General features: G+C 37.2%; 1 protein-coding gene across 1 annotated transcript in view; it reads right to left on the bottom strand.

Moving 5' to 3' along the window:
• The window catches only part of SPAG17 (sperm associated antigen 17), a 218,300-nt gene that overhangs the window by 119,525 nt on the left and 78,860 nt on the right, over positions 1-19,915 (bottom strand). The window contains 7 exon segments of the mRNA XM_027091011.1: positions 2,673-2,786; positions 3,345-3,406; positions 10,579-10,794; positions 10,889-11,116; positions 14,533-14,683; positions 15,274-15,387; positions 15,476-15,613. Of these exon segments, the coding sequence (XP_026946812.1) occupies positions 2,673-2,786; positions 3,345-3,406; positions 10,579-10,794; positions 10,889-11,116; positions 14,533-14,683; positions 15,274-15,387; positions 15,476-15,613 (1,023 nt within the window).

A 19,915-nucleotide genomic window follows, 5' to 3' on the forward strand; every position in this document is an offset into this window, starting at 1 on the left:
GAGATCGCAGGACCACAGCTGTGCAGCAGGCTTTCTCTGAAAACTGGTAGAATTTTCTTTGCTGCTTTGTAGCTTCTGGCAGTGGCCATCAATCCTTGGTGTATTTTGGCTTGCATCTGCCTCATTCTAATCTCTGCCTCTCTGGTCACAAAATATTCTCCCTGTGTGTCTTTGTCTTTACTTGGTATTTTCTTCTTCTTACAAGGATGTCAGTCATATTTGATTAGAGCTCACCATAATGCCCTCATCCTAACTTGATTACATCTTTTAGACACCCTAATTCCAAATAAGGTAACACTTTTAGGTCCTGGTGTAAGGATTCTAAAAATTCTTTTCGGGGACACTGTTCAACACATAACAATCCACACTGTGGCCTCTCAAATTCATATCCTCCCGATATGTAAAATATATTCACCCAATCCCAATATCCCTCAAAGTTTTAACCCTTTCCAGCATCAACTCTAAGGCCCAAATTTTACCTAAATATCTTCAAAATCAGTTATGGGTGAGACTCAGTTCCTGGTCCCTCCTTGGGCAAAATTCCTATTCATGTGTGACCCTGTGAACCCAGAAGACAAGTAGAGGGCAAGCAGAGGTTGAGAGCACACAGGAAAGGCATTGCTTAGACAACAAAATTGATAGAATACCTGTTAGGTTTGAATGGATTGAAAGGAGATTTACTCTTTGGTAGAGAATTTGGGGGGTAGTAATGATAAATGAATAACAAACTAAACAAATGAAAAGGAAATGTAATCATAGAATACTATACAGTTCAGTTGTGAATAGTTTTTATATAATTGAAATAAGGTAAATCTTGAAATCTAACCAAAAATTATGATATAGTTAACAGTGTTGGAGAATGGCAAGGAGAAATGCTGCTGTGAGTGTAGGAGTGTATGAATGAATGTATGTGCACATGTGTGTGTGTGTGTGTATGTGTCTGAGTGTGTGTTATATGGGGGGTGGGCAAGCTGTCTTCTCAAGAAGGAGTTAATTGATGATGATGCCCCAAACTAAAACTAAGACTAAATATACTTGTTACTGAGAGACAATTAAGTAACAAAAGAAACAGGTAAATACCTGGAAGATTTTTACCTCTGGGAATTCTGGCATGGGAGTGGGTGGGAGCTGTTATTTTTCGTAAGACTCTTTATACAATTTTTTGGCTTTAAAAATATGTGGATGATTATGGAGAACAGTATGGAGGTTCCTTAAAAAACTAAAAATAGAACTACCATACAATCCAGCAACCCCACTACTGGGCATATACCCTGAGAAAACCATAATTTGAAAAGAGTCATGTACCACAATGTTCACTGCAGCACTATTTACAATAGCCAGGACATGGAAGCAACCTAAATGTCCATCAACAGATGAATGGATAAAGGAGATGTAGCATAGATATACAATGGAATATTACTCAGCCATAAAAAGAAATGAAATTGAGTTATTTGTAGTGAGGTGGATGGGCCTAGAGTCTGTCATACAGAGTGAAGTAAGTCAGAAAGAGAAAAACAAATACCGTATGCTAACACATATATATGGAATCTAAAAAAAAAAAAAAAAGGTTCTGAAGAACCTAGGGTCAGGACAGGAATAAAGACACAGACGTAGAGAATGGATTTGAGGACATGGGGAGGGGGATGGGTAAGCTGGGACGACGCGAGAGAGTGGCATGGACATATATACACTACCAAATGTAAAACAGATAGCTAGTGGGAAGCAGCTGCATAGCACAGGGAGATCAGCTTGGTGCTTTGTGACCACACAGAAGGGTGGGATAGGGAGGGTGGGAGGGAGGCTCAAGAGGGAGGAGATATGGGGATATATGTATATGTATAGCTGATTCACTTTGTTATAAAGCAGAAAGTAACACACCATTGTAAAGCAATTATACTCCAATAAAGATGTTAAAAAAATGTGGATGTAAAACTTTGATAAAAGTAAAATTGAAATTAAAAAGATAAAACAAAAGAGTACAGGTTTTTGCATAAAACGTAAAAGCAACAAAAAGCTCATTTTAGCGTTACTCATTATTTTGCATAGTGGTTAAGGGCACAAGTTCTGGGGCTGGATTTCTTGGGCTCGTATCTTGCTTCTCTCACTCATCAGCCATGTGACCTTGGACAAAAGTTACTGTTGGTCAAGGTGCCTCAGTTTCCTACTATTTAAATAGTTTCTACTTCACAGGATTACTGAAGAGATTAAATAAGCTAATAATACATATTAATCATTGACTAGCATATGGTAAGTGCTCAGTAAATGTTAGCTATCACAACTTCCATTGACCTGTTAATTGTATCAGAAAATACTTGGAAATGTTGCGAAAACTGAAGAGAATTGACAGGCAATATGGGGGAAAATAAGGTTGCTTCCCAATGTCTTACTTTTATTACTATGTTTTTTTTAAAAAAAAATGTGCAACAGTCATGCATATATTTTTTTTTTTCCTTAAAAGACTTTATAAAAAACATCCTTTTAGAAAGTATATTTTAAACTATTTTGGGCATGCAAAGCTCAATCTGGGATTAAACTCACTTTATAGGTGAAGTAAATGGGAGTATTGATCTGAACTAGATCTGAGAGTGACCTGGAAGTGAACTGTTCTAAATCACACCATGCCTCTCCAGGCCCATCTGACCATCTTCCAGAGACTCACAGACCATTAATACCTGAAGCAGAACTTCTGGCTTAAAATGTTCAGTAAAACTCCAGTCCATTAGATTGCGTTGCTGCATTTTCTTTATGTCCTCTAACTCTGCTTCCACAGTCATCTTCTTGGGTTTCTAAAAAAATCATAGGAATCCAATTTCAGCCTTAATTTGTTTAAGTCCAAATGGAGCCCTCTTGGACTCCATCAACTAACCAGCATGCACTCCATCTAATTGGGGAAATCTGCATATGTATAAATCCATATGGCAACACTTTAAGAGAACTGCTGCCAGAAAGAGTATGCCTTTGACTTTTTTTTCATGGGCAACATAATCTAAATATTTTTATTGTTAGGTTATACTCTTCTGAGTCCTGTTAGCAATTATAGGCAGGTTTTCTGAACTCACTTCAAGACAGCATTAGTTCTACATGGCTGTATGGTCAGCAGGTGTTCGTGACGTTGCCAAGCCACACTGTCTAGAGAGGAGCATGGAGCCTGGAAGTTTTGCTTGAGCGGCTGGTGAAATTAACTCCTTTCTCTCCAGTTGGAGCTGGTCAGGGGATGTCTGAATAATCCCTTCTCCTCTAGCATCAGCATTCTCCTGCTAAGCTTCTCTCTCTCCTTTTTTTAGTTCATGGTTTTCTCAGATCATCTTACTCGCATCTACACATTTATAATAATAATTTCCTACCTTTTCAAGAGGATCAGCATTTGTGACCGCTTTATCTTTGATCTCATTGTTCATGGTCCGCTCTGTAAATCAAAGACACCAACATCCAGTTGTGTTTGGGCTTTGTTCTCATTTTAGTCAACGCTGTGCATTTTTGTTGCCATATGATCTAGGTTTCTGTGCTGAAAAGGTAATTCCTAAAAGGCATGTTTCATGCCTCCAAAAAGGTGTCTGTGTCAATAATTCTAAATCAGTGTCTACCTAGAAAAGTTATGCTAAGCCCTTTGAAAAGAACCCAGCTTCCTATACAATACATTCCTAAATCATGTTAGATAGTCTGCCTTCAGACTGTATGGCTCACTTCTAACAATGTACCTTTACCTTACAAGCTGCAAATATTTACTGATTAAACTATGTCAACTGCTCACTACACACTGTTGTGTCTTGTCATGCTGGCAGCTATCACAAAGGTTTTTCAGACTTCTTGGTCATATCTTATGGGTGACAAACTAGGACAGGGGCAGGGGATGTATGGAAAGGATAACTACCAGATAAAGGCAACTCCTACCAGAAAAAATAATACTATATACCATCTTGTAGAGTTTTTCCATTCATTAATTGTTTATTAATTTTAAACCCATTTAATGGGCATCTGCAGACTTATAGAGTTTTAAAAAGTTAGTTAAATGAATAAAATGAATCGGGAGCTGGACTCCACTGCCCCATACCATGGACCAATGTGAGTCACGCACATTAGTTCTCCCTGTGACCAAACAGTAGACTTATATGATAATTGGGATTGTGATATCCTTCTCGAGTACCGAGCAAACAGCCATATAAATGGACAGAGAGGAAACAGAATCATGCTGTTGATTTCTGAATCACATGCTTCAGTAATTACTAAAGTTAACAAATGTTACACAGAAGAGTTCCATGATATATGTTTCACGTGGATAGACATCTTTACTGTGAATGTCTCAGAGTTTGTAATATGCTCTTGTGACTGTGAATCCCTAACAAAGAAATGGATAAAGTACATAGCATTTTCCAAATCTGACCAAAGTAATAGAGTAAGGGTGTGAATCTTGTAACATACCTGTCATGCTGCTGAATAACAGCCAGCCGGACTTTTTATCACCCTTAGAATAATAGCAAATTAATCCCTACAAAGTCATATATGAAATGGCTCCAGCTTAACTCTCCAATCACATCTCCTTCCACTCTCCCTTGCTCATTCCACACCAGACTCACTGGCTTGCTTGTTGTGTCTTGAAGTTTTTGAACTTGCTTTTCTCTGTCTGGCATGCTTTGCCTTAGATAGTCATCTGTTTCAAACCCTTACTTCATTCATATTGCTGCTCAAATGTCACCTCCTCAAAAGCCTTCTGCTTCTTATCCTGCTTTATTTTTGATCATGGTATTTATCAGTGCCTAATAATATTTGTTTATGTCTGTCTCTCCATATCAAATGTGAATTCCTGGAGAATAAGAACTTTATCTTATTTTCCCTAACTGTATTCTGAGCAACCAACACATGCTAGGAACTCAGTAAATATCTATATTTTTTGATTGAATGAGAGAAATCTATACCATATACTGAAACTGGAAATAAATACAGGGCCATATAGAGAGAGAAGAAATGTGGAAGAAATCCTACAACAAAAGCTTATTTGGGGGTAAGCATAAGATTTGTTTTCATTCTGTGGCAAAGAGAACCATATCTGGGTTTCTAGAGGGAGTAGTTAATTACGTCTAAGCAGGATAGGTCAATGTTTTCCTTGCTTTTAGGAGCATAGCTACTTATATCTTTACTGCTAGTTCCATCTCGCCTTGGGCTGGTGAGGGTGACAGCATGAATGTTCCATTTTGATTTAGAAGAAAACTATAAAGACAATTCAGTATTTATATAAATACAGCCACTCAAGAGAAAACTCAGGCCAACTATAACTCTAAATAGACCATGATGTCCCATGTGTCCTTGAAGCAATTGATATGAAATCTGTGGAATAAAAATTATTCTATTCTGTGGGCTGCCAGATTTCCGGGAGATCTGATATTCCCTCTTGTGTCTAAGGATCCAGCAGAAAAAAGTCTCCAGTTTAAAAAATATGTTCTAAAAATTTGTGCACCAGTTATTTTGTCAAAGGAAAGAACATTCTAAGACTAATGTGAACTCTCTATTTAATAGTAAAGCAAGAGTCATTTTTTCTTTCTTCCTGATTTCTCCCTTCAACCGCATAATCCCTTGACAGTGTGATTCAGTAGTTTTTGACACATCTGGAAATGGATGCATTCTCATTCCTTTGAAAAACAACTTTCCTAATCTGTTTTACTTTAGAGATAACAAGATCCCTCTGGAAAGCAGTTACTTTATTAAAAAAACACCCAACAAGCATAAAGGGCACATCTAAACCTATAGCCTCACAGTTATCAACTCTCAGGTTTTTCATAAATATCCAATAGGCCCTGTCAAGTTCAAAAACAGTCTCAGATGGATGTTTGGTTGAGAAAAGCACAAATACTCAGCTCTTCATGTCCAGGAACAGGCTTTTATATATATCTGATGCTAAGATGGTTGTGCAGGAAATATATGAACAATTTCTGCTTTGTTTAAAGAGATCTAAAGTCGATGCTTTAGAAATGTGACTCAGGGTTAGGGGAAAAAGCAAAAAAAGATTAGCAACAACAACAAAAAATTCCCTTACATATAACAGCCGCAGTGAGGAACCAAGGCTCAGCTGCCCTCCCCCACCCAAACGTAACAGTTTCTTGATGTAGACCAGCCTACACCCTGTAGAATCCCTTACAGGCCAACCCTTACAGGGTTCAGCTCTCACGATTGCTCGGCCTCTAGGATACATTGTCCATCACAGCATTTTCAGCCTTGATGATTTAGGGAGTTGCTATAAACATTTACTTTGCACCAGGATCCAGAACACCAACTTATGTGGTTTGACCACCAGGTGGCAAAAGTTGCCTGAGAAAAAACTATATACCAACTGCTCTAAAAAAAAAAAATTTAAAAAATTTAAAAAGCAAAATAAAACAAAAAAAACCCCTCAGGCCTTATATCTCTCCTGGCTTATTCTGGCTCTACATTAACTCAAAATGACTTCTTTGGAACTTCCTTGGTGGTCTGGTGGCTAAGGCTCTGCACTCCCAGTGCAGGGGGCCCAGGTTCCATCCCTGGTCAGGAAACTAGATCCCACATGCTGCAACTACGAGTTCGCATGCCCCAACTAAAGATCCTGCATGCTGCAAGGAAGATCATGGATGCCGCAAGGAAGATCCTGCATGCCACAACTAAGACCAGGTGCAGCCAAATAAATAAATAAAGTATTTAAAAGAAAAAAATGACTTCTTTGCTATACATGTACATTCCCATAGGATTCACTAATACCATAACATCTCAGGCTAACTTATTTGGCTTAATTTTTTGTGAGCTAGGCTAATAGGTAAGGGTATTTAGAACAGAGAAATAGGGAACCAGCCCTAATGGTAAGGAACCAGCCCTAATGGTAAGGAACCAGCCCTAGGAAGACCCGAAGGCAACAAAATCAGGTTAAGTGTTGCCATGAAGAAGAGACTATGAATATGGCTAAACTATCAGATGCATCGCAAGGAATTTCTGGAACTGAGGAAGCCACAAGACAGCCACAGTGGAGGAAGCATTGATTTGGAGTTAGATAGCCCTCTTTGGAATCCTGACTTCCTGCTTGTATGTGGTTGAAAAAGTTACTTAACCACTCTGAGTCTTTGTTTCCTTGTCTTCAGAATTAGGCTAATAGTAACTTCCTCATAGGCTTGATGTTTATATAAAGTATTAGTTAATATATGTAAAATAGCACGGTGCTTGGAATATAGCAGGCAATATTAAATAAATGTTATCTCCCTCCCTCCTTTGTCCCCTTCATCCTCACTTATCTGCTCTGCTAACAGGCAAGGAGATTTTCCCTAATTCCACTCCATTGATGACTTCCTCTTCTACCCTCATTTAAGTAAATGAAATGGTAAGATGACCATTTAGTCAATACTGACTTAACACCTATTCTTTTGTGGCACTGACCATTTTTTAATGCTTTTTAAAATTATGAAATATAATACAGAAAAGTACAAACAACATAAATGCTTGGTATAATGAATAATGATAAAGAAAAGTCCCAGCACTCCAGACATCTTATGCACGTTCTTTCACAATCACACTTCTTTATTAAACTTGCATATTATTCCTGACTCTCTTTTGTGGATTATTTTGGGTTTTCTACATACACACTATTTACAAATAATAACAGTTTTGTTTATTCCTTTTCAACCTTTACAATGTTATCTTTTTCTTGCCTTACTGAGTTGGCTAGCATCTCCTGTGTAATCCTAAATATGAGTGTTTATAGTGGATAGTCTCCTGATCCAGGGAAATCTTTCAACTTTTCATCTTGATATATAATGTTTATTATAGTAATTTTAAAAATAACCTTTATAAAGTAGAGAAATTTTCTTTCTATTGCTAGTTTGTTAAATTGACTTCATAAATCGCTGTAGAATTTTAAGTGCTTTTTCTGCATCTATTGAGATATTTTTCTTACTGTGTTAATTGATAAATGATGTTGATTTTACAATGTATGTTTTTTCCTTCAATCTTGTTATAAAAACTTGTACTTGATTATTATCATTTTGTATATTGCTAGATCAGTTTGCTTATGTTTTATTCAGGATTTTGGCCTATATGTTCATGAATAACTTTGAGTTATAATTTTCTTTTATTGTACTATCTTTGACACTTTTATTATAAGGCTGATGTTAGTTTCATAAAATGAGTGGGAGAGAATACCCCTTCGTTCCTGGAATTAATTTTTGTTAAGATTAGAACTATTTCTTTTTTTGAGCATTGAATATCACTAGCCAATGACATTATTTGGGAAGATTTTAAATTATTGATTTAATTTATTTAAATAGTTACAAGACTATTCAGGTTCTCTATTTCTTCTTGAGTGAATGTTAGTAAGTTATACTCTTCTAGTAATTTGCTCATTTCATTTTTAGACTTAGTGGAATAAAGTTGTTTATATCCTTTTACTGTCTTTTAAATTTTTATAGGATTAAAAGGAAGTCCATTTCTTTATTCCTAATATTTTTATTCCTGATACAGCTTTATTTCTAATATGGTTATTCATGCTTCTTTTTGTGATCAGCCTTTTGTAAAAAAATTTCTCAATTTAAAAAATCTTTTCAAAGAACTAAACTTTTTCATTTTATTTGTTCTACCTATTGCATCTATATTTTCCATAATTTCTTTGTGGTTTGAGAGCATACTCTGTAGTTTTGATCTGTGAAAAACTGTTTTAGGACTTGTTTTCTGATGTAGTATATGATTAATATTTTTAAGATAAACATACGTATGACCTCTAAAAAGCTATAGTATTAAGGAGGCCTTAATATAGGCATATGAATAATGGTAGTAAGTAATAGGAAATGATAACTGATGCCATGAAGGAAGCATAGATTAATTATGACCATATGGAATGGTAAGGGAGGCATTTCCTGGTGTACACATGTAACAAAGCTTCATGGAGGTACCATTCAAACCTAATAATAATCAAAAAGAGAACTCTAGTTGGAGGGTATTGTGGGGAAAAGTCACAGAGATTGAAAAGAGCAGGCTGCCTAGAGGAAATAGGGCCTAATTCTGTTTGGCTAGAGCATAGGATAAGTGAGCAAAAGGGAAAAAGTAGAAAGGGTTTGGGAAAAGTAATCTGGTACTGCTGAAGAAGCACGTAAAGCAGGCCAAGAAGTTGGGTTCTATATTGCAGGTAGTAGGGAGCCACTGAAGGTTATAAGCAGGGACATAACAGAAGTGTATTTTAAGAAATTAATCAGTTGTGTGTAAGACAGCTCAATAAAAATTTAGCCTAATATTCTTCTATGCTTCTATACCTCCTAATACAACAATATTTATTATGCTTTATTCTAGAATGAGAGTAACTGCCTAAGCCATGAGGAGGAGGGAAGGGAACCGATGTTCACTGAGCACTGATTTTGTACCAAGCTCTGCACTGGGCAGTTCATTATGTTACTGCAGGTAATTTTTAATAATTTTTGCAAATAATCACAATAGCCTTGTAAAATACTAATGATGAAAGTTTTAATTATGTTCACTGTACTACATTTATGAAGGTAAGAGTGGACTAAGAGGTTTTATATTTTGGGAAAAAAAAGGTTGAAATAATGAGGACTTACTCTACAAATAATAAATGCTGGAGAGGGTGTGGAGAAAAGGGAACCCTCCTACACTGTTGGTGGGAATGGAAATTGGTACAACCACTATGAAGAACAGTATGGAGGTTCCTTAAAAAACGAAAAATAGAGCTATCATAGGATACAGCAATCCCACTCCTGGGCATATACCGTATCCAGACACAACTATAATTCAAAGAGATACCCACACTCGTATGTTCATAGCAGCACTATTTTCAATAGCCAAGACGTGGAAGCAACCTAAATGTCTATTGAAAGATGAAAGGATAAAGAAGATATGGTATACACACACACACACACACACACACACACACACACACACACACACGGGAATAATACTCAGCCATAAAAAAGAATAAAACAATGTCATTTGCAACAACATGGATGAACCTAGATCACATTAAATGAAGTAAGTCAGACAGAGAAAGACAAATATACGATATAATTTATATGTGGAGTCTAAAAAATGATACAAATGAACTTATTTACAAAACAGAAAGAGGCTCACAGACATAGAAAACAAACTTGGGGAGGCGAGGAATAAATTAGGTGTTTGGGATCAACAGATACACATTATTATATATAAAATAGATAAACAACAAGGACCAACTGTATAGCACAGGGAACTATACTCAATATCTTGTAATGACCTATAAAGGAAAAGAATCTGAAAGAGAATATATATATATATATATATATATATACACACACACATATAACTGAATCACTTTGCTATATATCAGAAACATTGTAAGTCAACTCGACTTCAATAAAAATTTTTTTAAAAATAATGAGGACTTACTAACAACACTCAGTAACAAAGTTTAATTAACCAAATAATTTAGATATTAAACAGTTTTTCAACTGAAATAGGGAGGCATTTAAATAATGCATCTTGAATCTTTTTTTTTTTTTGGTTTATACATTCTCTAGTAGCGTCTATACACACGCACGCACACACATATAGACACATGTACACACACAGAGACACAAGTTTACTTACTCAAAGGCTCAGGTTGGAGCTGCGACTTCAAGCTTTTCTGCTCTGATGGTTCTCTGTAATCAGAGTCTAAGGATTTCCTATTATCCAGGTCAGAATACTTCATATTGTTAGTATCAGGCTGACTAGGATCGGAAGGTTCTTTGTTGATCTCATCATCTTGCATAGATGTTGACCAATTCTGATCCAGAAATAAAATTCTGTCTTTGATTCCACTATCTAGGCAGGTAGAGAGGATCCATAAGATACAATGCTAGACAAATGGACAATCATACAATGTGAGAATACTTTTTGTTCCTTCCAGGCAGTGTACCTGTTTGCTGTCTGGTCTCTTGGGTATTCATTTTCATGATGTACTTTTGCCTTATCTGTTTAGCAAATCTGGCAGGGTTGTCCCATGGTATGTTGAACATCTCAGAATCTGTCCCATACATCATTCTAGAAGGTTTTAGTTTCCCTTCTTCATCAACCTCAGAGAGTTTCAGGCTCTCAAAAGTAAACACTTTGAAGGCTCGTTCTACTTCATTCCAGCTCAAGACTTCTGTAAGAAAGTAGGACAAGTGCTGCTAGGAATGCTCTTTATTACCACATGGTACAGGGCTAAAAGAGGGACAACCAGGGAGTCAGTCCACCAAAATGACAAAGGAGTCACGCCATGATGGGTGTTGACCTGACTTTACACACGGGCTCCACAATTCTGCAACAAATACCAAAGGTAACTAATAATAAGAAAGCTGCACAATCAAGATATAATTTATTAAGATAACGCTCACAAACTGCTTCGTAGCTGAATGAATATTAGGTGTCCAGATTAATTCACATGGACTTTCCAGGGTATCACATTGGTTGAATATATTTAAAACTTGTCATTTTTCATAGAGAGCAGACTTGTGGTTGCCAAGGGGGAGGGGGTAGGAGAGGGATGGACTGGGAGTCTGAGGTTAGTAGATGCAAACAATTACATATAGAATGGATAAACAACAAGGTCCTACTGTATAGCACAGGGAACTACATTCAATATCCTTGGATAAACCATAACAGAAAAGAATGTAAAAAAGAATGTACATGTATAACTGAGCCACTTTGCTGTACAGCAGAAATTAACACAATTGTAAATCAACTATACTTCAATAAATAAATTAAGAAAACGTCATTTTTAAGCAAAAGCACCTTTTGCTGTGGTTGTAATTTAAAACAGAGAAATCACTCACTCAAGTCTAACATAGGCTGTTATGTTCAGTAGGCTTTTCTGTTCACTCAGGCTAAGAAAAGGCCTCTTTCCACCCAATGAACTGGTACAGTACTTTTCATAATTTTACTTTAAAGGTTATCAGCCTTCAAGGGGCTATATTAACTTGTGTATTTATTCTTTTATAGCATTTATTCATGCATTCACTCACTCACCTGTTTTTGTTTTCTATGTATTAGGCTTTGTACTCTATGTATTTTTCTTTGCCTGAGATTTAAAGAAAAGATTTGGTTCTTGTGCTTTAGAAGTTGAAGATAGAGGTGGGAGGTAGGTGTTAACAAATAACCATGGAATTCAGTGAGGGAAGGCGAAATGATAGTGACAGATCAATGAATCAGAGGTCACCTACACTTCCTCTCCAACAGAGGTGAGGGCAGCGGGAAGGTTCCTTTTGGAAAAAATACAAGGAAATTCAGAAGAGGGACAGGAAAGTGGTTAAAAGTGACAGAATTAAGTTTGTTCATTCATTCATTTCACAAATATTTTTTGAGCACCTACTAGTTGCCAGTGACTTTAGTAAAGGGACCACAGCAGTAAACAAATCAATGAACTCCTGATTTTATGGATTACCCATTGTAGCAGTTAGAAACAGAAGAAACAGATAAGTGTATAGTGTATCAGAGATGATAAGAAGAATAAAGCCAGGTGAGGGGATAAGAAGTGATAATGGTTGGGGAGAGGCTTCTATTTTATATAAGGTAGCCAGCAAAAAGCCCTCTGAACAAGTAAAGCAAAAATGTGAAAGAAGTCGGGGAGCCATATCGATATCTGGAAAAGAGCAAATGCAAAGATGGAGGCAAGGGTGCAAGTGACTTGTCCAAGGAATCACAGTAAGGCCAACCAGATAGAGTGGAGTAGAACAACGAGAGCTTGACAGATGATGAGCTCCAAAAGTGGGCGGCAGAACAGCTTAGATTTTATTAATACTTTGAGGGAAATGGGTGATCACTAGAGGGTTTTGGGCTAAGAAGGCACATGATCTGACCGACATTTTAGAAGGGTCGTTCCCATTATTGTGTGAAGAAAAGACTGTAGATAAAACGGGGAAAGCCTGGAGACCAACTGGAAATCTATCGAAATAGTCCAAGTGAGAGGTGGTGCTGGACTGGGCTGGTAGTGAGGGATGTGGTGGAATTGGTTGTGGGCGTGAGTAAAAAGAGGAACCAGGGATGACGCCAAGGTTTTGGTAGAAAAGAGTCACCATTTACTGAAATAAGGAGGACCATGAAGGGACACGTTTTGAGGAAATCAAGAGTTTGGTTTTCGACTTGTTAAGCATGAGGAAAGAGAAAAGGAGGAGAGGCAGAGGGACAAGGGTTTGGGATGGGATAGGGGAGCAGGATATGTGGGCAGTTTCAGTGGTGGCAACACAAACAAGAATCTTGTGTATTGTACAACACGGGGAATATAGCTTATATTTTGTAGTAACTGGAGTGTGACCTTTAAAAATTGTATAAAAAAGAATGTGTACATATTCTCCCATAAAAGACAAAAGCAAATGTGAGCATACGAATCATCCTCTTCTTATCTTGTTTCCTTTCCTTTTTTAACTTAATTATCTGGGAGACTGTTCCACATCACGACATAGATATGCCTCACTGTTGTTAAGTCACATGATTTTGTACCACATAGGTTTCTGATATTTTAATGAGAGCTTCTGATGGACATTCAATTTGTTTCCAGTATTTTGCTACTGTAAAAAAATGATTCAATAAATGTGCTTGTTCATATAAAAAAAAACCCCAAGAATCCTGTGCTGCGGAGGGTAGAACTGAGGTGGAGAGAGAATAAAATCATATCACAGGGCAGAAGGAGAATAGGAGTGTGGCAGGATGGAGGTAAAGGCCAGATGTTCTCAGAACACCAGGAAGAGGGTGATTATGTAAACAACAGACAGGACATACCCAGGCCCACTAGGCTACATCCCACATTTCCATGAGGTGAAGGCATGGCAGTATTAAAAATTTTAGCTTTTTCTATTACTAAGCCTGCTAAAAAAATGAAAAAAAAATCAAGATTAAAATATTTCATAATTTGCTTAGAGTTAGAAATGAAAGAAGGAAGAATCTGCACATGTTTTTTTCTTTTCTAGGTCAAATCAAAATGTCTATTAATTTCATATTTCTTCTTATAAGCAGGAAGGCATTTGCTTATTGCCTCAAGTGGAAATAGTATATGTTTTAGGAAATGATTGTCTATATCATAAAATTCCCATGAACTCTGCAATAAGAAGCTGATTTTAGATATTTTTAATGACCCCTCTTTCCACTGTCCTCAAAGAGCAGAAAATGGCCCTTCATGTTTTGAGAGGAGGTGAACTGGTATTAACACTCTCAGCACCACACCACAGGGGGCGCTCTAAGTTCTCCTCTTAACCAGGATGGGGGCTACCATGTCATCTCCAATGATGTCAATGAGGGGATGTGGGACTGGGAGGCGGGGAGGAGGAATAAAGAAGGGGATTATGCTTGTAGAAACAGTGACAAGAAAAGCCAGGGCATCAAATTGAAGAATGTTATGCATCACAGCTATCATCCTACTGCTAATGACATTATTCAAGATAAGAAAAGTGCAGTCAATCAAAATACCCACCCCAGCCTCTGAAAGGTCAATAATCAAAATACTTTTTGCAGATGGGGGTGTAATCGTTAGAGGCACACGTGACAATAAATGAACGAACTTAAGCTACGACAAAGCAATGTACTCACCACTTGTACAAAAGTGCATGAGCTCATGAATTGTAGCTAGACGTTTCGTGCTGTTCCATGGCGGGGGCAGAGGGAATTCAAGGAATTCCCACAGTGGCAACTTAGACTGCATCTTCTGCTCAATTTGAACCAGGTCAAAATTCTTTAGGTCCTGATGAAAAAGAGCAACATGACAGAAGACATTAAAATAAGCTGTCAAGTGCCTTATGCATATGGAGAAGGCAAAACATGATACCCTTGCTCTCATTATTTGGGAACAGGGGAAATCAATGGTAATTGGGGAAGACAAACTGTTGGTATTTTGCTGAAGGTCAAAAAAGCTAGTTCTCACTTTGCCAGAGGTTCTTGGTGCACACAAATGATGGATTCCTCATTCACAGTGACAAACTGCCAAAGTCTCAAATGTATTCCTCCCTCCCTTCTGAGATCCTTTTCTGGCCTCCACTAGTTTTTTCATATTAGCAGATGTATAAAGCAAGGCTTTAATGCAAATTTGGTGTAGTTGCAATCAATTTAATGGTCCGTTCGACCTCTGTATTTAGGCCAGTTTTCTTTGCTGATGTAATTTCTCCTTTATTCATTTCCATTTTCTGAGATCTTACTTTGCAAGCAGGTATCTACTTCGTACATTACTGGTAATTAGCATTGGTAAAGCTATCTCATTAAGATTTCTTCAACTGAATAATTACTAATGAGATTTCTTGTATCCATTATCCTCAGGGTAACCTGGTTACTTATTACCTTTAGCACATATTTCTTGTGGGCGAGGGCATCGTGATAGTTCAGTAGGAGAGGGCCTCTGGGCACTGGTTTGCTTTCATTTTCCTCTTCAGGTAAGAATATTTCATGGAGATTCTATTCAAATTAAAACAATATTGATGTAAAGAGAGAGTTCATACTTTTCAAAGCATACACACTTTTTGGTTTTCTCACACCATCTGACCTTTTTCTCCCTCTCTGTCAGACAGAGAGAGGGCAGGATGGACATGATGTGAGCTGCAATTGTGTGGTCCAGCCCATCTGCTCTGGGAGGCGGCTCCGCCAGACTCGGTGGGACAAGGTCTTCTTCACTTGCCACAACCTGTTGACATAAAGAGTTGGGAGGAATCAGTTTAATAGTCAGTTCCTTACTGATAGTCACGTATTTCCATTGCTTTTAGTAAAAACAAGGCAGTTTCTACCAAAAAGTTTGGTGATTATACAAAGTGGCAGTGTAATTACCAGTGACTACCAAAGTAAAAGGGAAAAAGTTTATAATGCATTAAAACATTAATTTATATATAATTATATATATATTAAATTATTAAAGTATATATAATTTTCATACATGTACTAGAATAGATAACACAAAATGCAAATGGTAAACAGGAAATTTTACCATGGTAGAAATCAAACTAACAATATTAATATAATTTTTCTTAATGATTTACTCTTTCTTTTAAAGGACTCAAAACTGTGCTCTCACATCTTTGGATTGAATAAGTATTTATTGAGTGCCTACCACATGCCAAGCACTGTGTGGGCCACCCTCACATACATTATCTCATAAGCCTCACAGCAATAGTGCTGAGTAGCTATTATTTTCCAATTTACAGAAATGGAATTAGGGTGAGGGAAATTATGTGCCTGGCCCAAGCCCAAGGCTGCTTACTGGGAGGAACTGGGGTTCAGGTCAAGTCCTTAAGATAGAAAAGTTATACATGGTGAGATCAGTAAAGGGTAATATTCTTCTTAATATGGAGGAAGTGAGGCCTAGAAAGATTAAATGCCTTGTTCAATTTTACGTGGTAAACAAGAAGTTGAAATATAATCAAGATAGGCACCTAATTTATAATTGTTCTCTTCACCTTCAATACCAATATCACCCGCTATGATTTCACACCGCTCTACAGGATTTTTCAACCTTGAAATTTAAAGACATTTGGACTAGATTTTTGTCATGGGGGCTATCTTGTGCACTACAGAATGTTTAGCAGCATCCCTGGCCTCTACCCATTTGATGCCGGTAGTACCCCTCCAGTTGTGGCAGCCAAAAGTATCTCCAGACGTTGCCAAATGTCCCCTGGGAGGCAAACCCCCCTGTTGAGAACAATAACAAAATAGTTGTATACTCTTTACTGTTTATCAACACATTACTTTTAAAAGAGTCACTCCTGTCTCCACTTTCTCTCTTCCTACCATCTCTTGGACCCACTCCAATCACAAGAGACCATGCACAGAACTGTTCCATCTCTGAAATGTTAAACTCTAATATCCCCTCCTATAAAATCCCACCCGATTCCTCCTATATTTCAATTTTTCATCCCTTTATTATCAAACACTTATTCAGTCAACATGTATCTCTTATTGGAGCCTTCTATGTGTCAGGCACTGAGCTCATCAACTGTCCCCTTTGGTACACAGAAAACAGTGGATGGTTAATAAATATTTGTTGCTTTGAGTTGAGTTGAATAAAATAAGTAAGATTAAGATAAATAAAATGATACTGTAAGCCATATAGGGCTATTAAACTTTTACAAATTTATTGATATAATAAAACTACTGATCTTCCAAAAGTCTTACAGGGTAATTAAAGGCAAATATGAGTGTGCTTACCTAATTGGTTAGAAAACTAAAGAAGTCAACAAGCATAAAAATGTATGCTGGAGGTAAGAGATGATTAGAGTCTAAAACTATTTTAATATTCAGTGAGATAAAGGAATATTTACATACATGAAATAAGAAGGACAGTTATAAAAAGAAATTAGAGAATTTATAAATTAAAAATGTTATTGTTGAAACAAAACTTCAGTAGCAGACTAGACTCCACCTAAGAATAAATTAGTTGGAAGTTAAGCTGAAATTCCCAAAGGGGTAAAATTGAAAGAAAATTTAAAATACATGGAGGTAAAAACTAGAAATTCCAACATCTGTCTAATAATAATTAGTATAAATCAAAAGAAATAATATTTGAAGATATAATTTAATTGAACAAATATATATTCAGGGTCTACTATGGGCTAGGTGTGGTTACTGTGTGCTGAGCAGAGAGCAATGAACAAGACTAGATTAGGTCCCTGCTTGCATGGAGCTTACACTCTAGTGAGAAGAAGATAATACATAAAGGAAATAAACATTTTCCTTTTTTTAAAGAGCAGTTGTTGATAAGAAAATAAAACAAGGTGAAATGGTAGAGAGCACTCTGTGTTGTTGTGGGCCTTCTTTAGATCAGGTGGTCAGAGAAAGCCTATCTCAGAAATGCCACTTTCACTGGGGACTGAATGACAAGGAGTATCCATCCACCTGGCAGACAGACATGTGGGAACAAAACTTTCTAGGAAGAGAAGTTAGTGTAAAAAAACTAAGGTGTAATTAGTGAATGTGAGGAAAAACCAGAAGGTCTATGTAGATGACCAGTAGTGAGAGAGAGAGAGAGTGCGAGAGAGGGAGAGAGATGGGGGGCAGGAGATGAGATGACAAACATCCCAGAACCATATTTTTAGGGTCTTTATGGACCAGCACAAGGAATTTTGATTTAGCTCAGAATGTGATCAGAAACCAGATTATAATCCTTTAGATCCCAGAGGCAATGAAAAAACAAAGCCATAACTATACATAGCCTTGGAGGGAGGAAATATGGGGATATATGTACAGGTGTAGCTGATTCACTTTGTTATAAAGCAGACACTAACACACTGTTGTAAAGCAATTATACTCCAGTAAAGATGTTAAAAAAAAAAAGAAAAAGATAAAACTCTAATAACTACCAGAAAGAAAAAATAGATTACCTACAAAGGAAAAAGTATCAGATTGACATCAGACTTCTCATCAGCAGTGTTAGAAGGGAAGACCACAACAGAGCAATGCTATCAAAATACATTTCCACTTAGACTGATGAGGTTCAAAAGTGGTTTCTGTCACTTACTACTTGGATAATTTACTTTTTAGGCCTCAGTTTCCTTTTCTGAGAAATGGGGAATAAAAATAGTTCCTGCTCCATAGGGCTGTTCTAAGGATTAAATGAGTTAATTAACAGCAAATTCTTTTCAAATGCATATATAGTACTCAGGAGAACTGACGATGTACACCAGGTCACACAGGAAGCCCAGGAAATTAAAAAATATTTTTAACATCCAGATCATGCTTATTGACCATAATGCAATAAAATTAGAAATGGACAATAAACAGTGGAAATTAAAAGATTTAGAACTGAATACATTGAAAGCATCATGATGCAGCCAAAGAAATACTCAAAAGGAAATGCATAGCCTTAGGTAAAGTGAAATAGACTAAAAATAAACAAAGTGAGCTTTCAGTAAAAGTGAAAAAGGAAATAAACCCAAACAAAGTAGGAAGAAGGAAATAATAAAGATAAATGAAGAAATTCATAAAATAAAAAGTAAAAAGGAGTGGATCAGTGAAACAAAATGCTGGTTCTGGATAAAGAAGATGTGGCACATATATACAATGGAATGTTACTCAGCCATAAAAAGAAACAAAATTGAGCTATTTGTAATGAGGTGGATAGACCTAGAGTCTGTCCTACAGAGTGAAGTAAGTCAGAAAGAGAAAGACAAATACCGTATGCTAACACATATATATGGAATTTAAGGGAAAAAATATCATGAAGAACCTAGGGGTAAGACAGGAATAAAGACACAGACCTACTAGAGAATGGACTTGAGGATATGGGGAGGGGGAAGGGTAAGCTGTGACAAAGCGAGAGAGAGGCATGGACATGTATACACTACCAAACGTAAGGTAGATAGCTAGTGGGAAGCAGCCGCATAGCACAGGGAGATCAGCTCCGTGCTTTGTGACCGCCTGGAGGGGTGGGATAGGGAGGGTGGGAGGGAGGAAGACGCCAGAGGGAAGAGATATGGGAACATATGTATATGTATAACTGATTCACTTTGTTATAAAGCAGAAACTAACACACCATTGTAAAGCAGTTATACTCCAATAAAGACGTTAAAAAAAAAATGCTGGTTCTTTGAAAAGACATCAATAATCGATATACATTGCATCCATGATCAAAAAAAGAGGGCACCAATAAATAACATCAGGCATAGGAAAGGAACATAACTAGATACAGAGAAAAACTTTTCAATGTATATTAGTGAATAAAGAACTTTTATGACATTGAAAACAAATAAAATGGACATGTTCATTTAAAAATATGAATGACTGGGCTTCCCTGGTGGCGCAGTGGTTGAGAGTCCGCCTGCCAATGCAGGGGACACGGGTTCGTGCCCTGGTCCAGGAGGATCCCACATGCCGCGGAGCGGCTGGGCCCGTGAGCCATGGCCTCTGAGCCTGCGTGTCCGGAGCCTGTGCTCCGCAACGGGAGAGGCCACAACAGTGAGAGGCCCGCGTACCGCAAAAAACAAAAACAAAACAAACA

Source organism: Aethalodelphis obliquidens, unplaced genomic scaffold, assembly GCF_003676395.1.
Source record: "Aethalodelphis obliquidens isolate GAN/ISIS:26980383/991018 unplaced genomic scaffold, ASM367639v1 scaffold70, whole genome shotgun sequence".
Classification (NCBI taxonomy): Eukaryota; Metazoa; Chordata; class Mammalia; order Artiodactyla; family Delphinidae; genus Aethalodelphis; species Aethalodelphis obliquidens.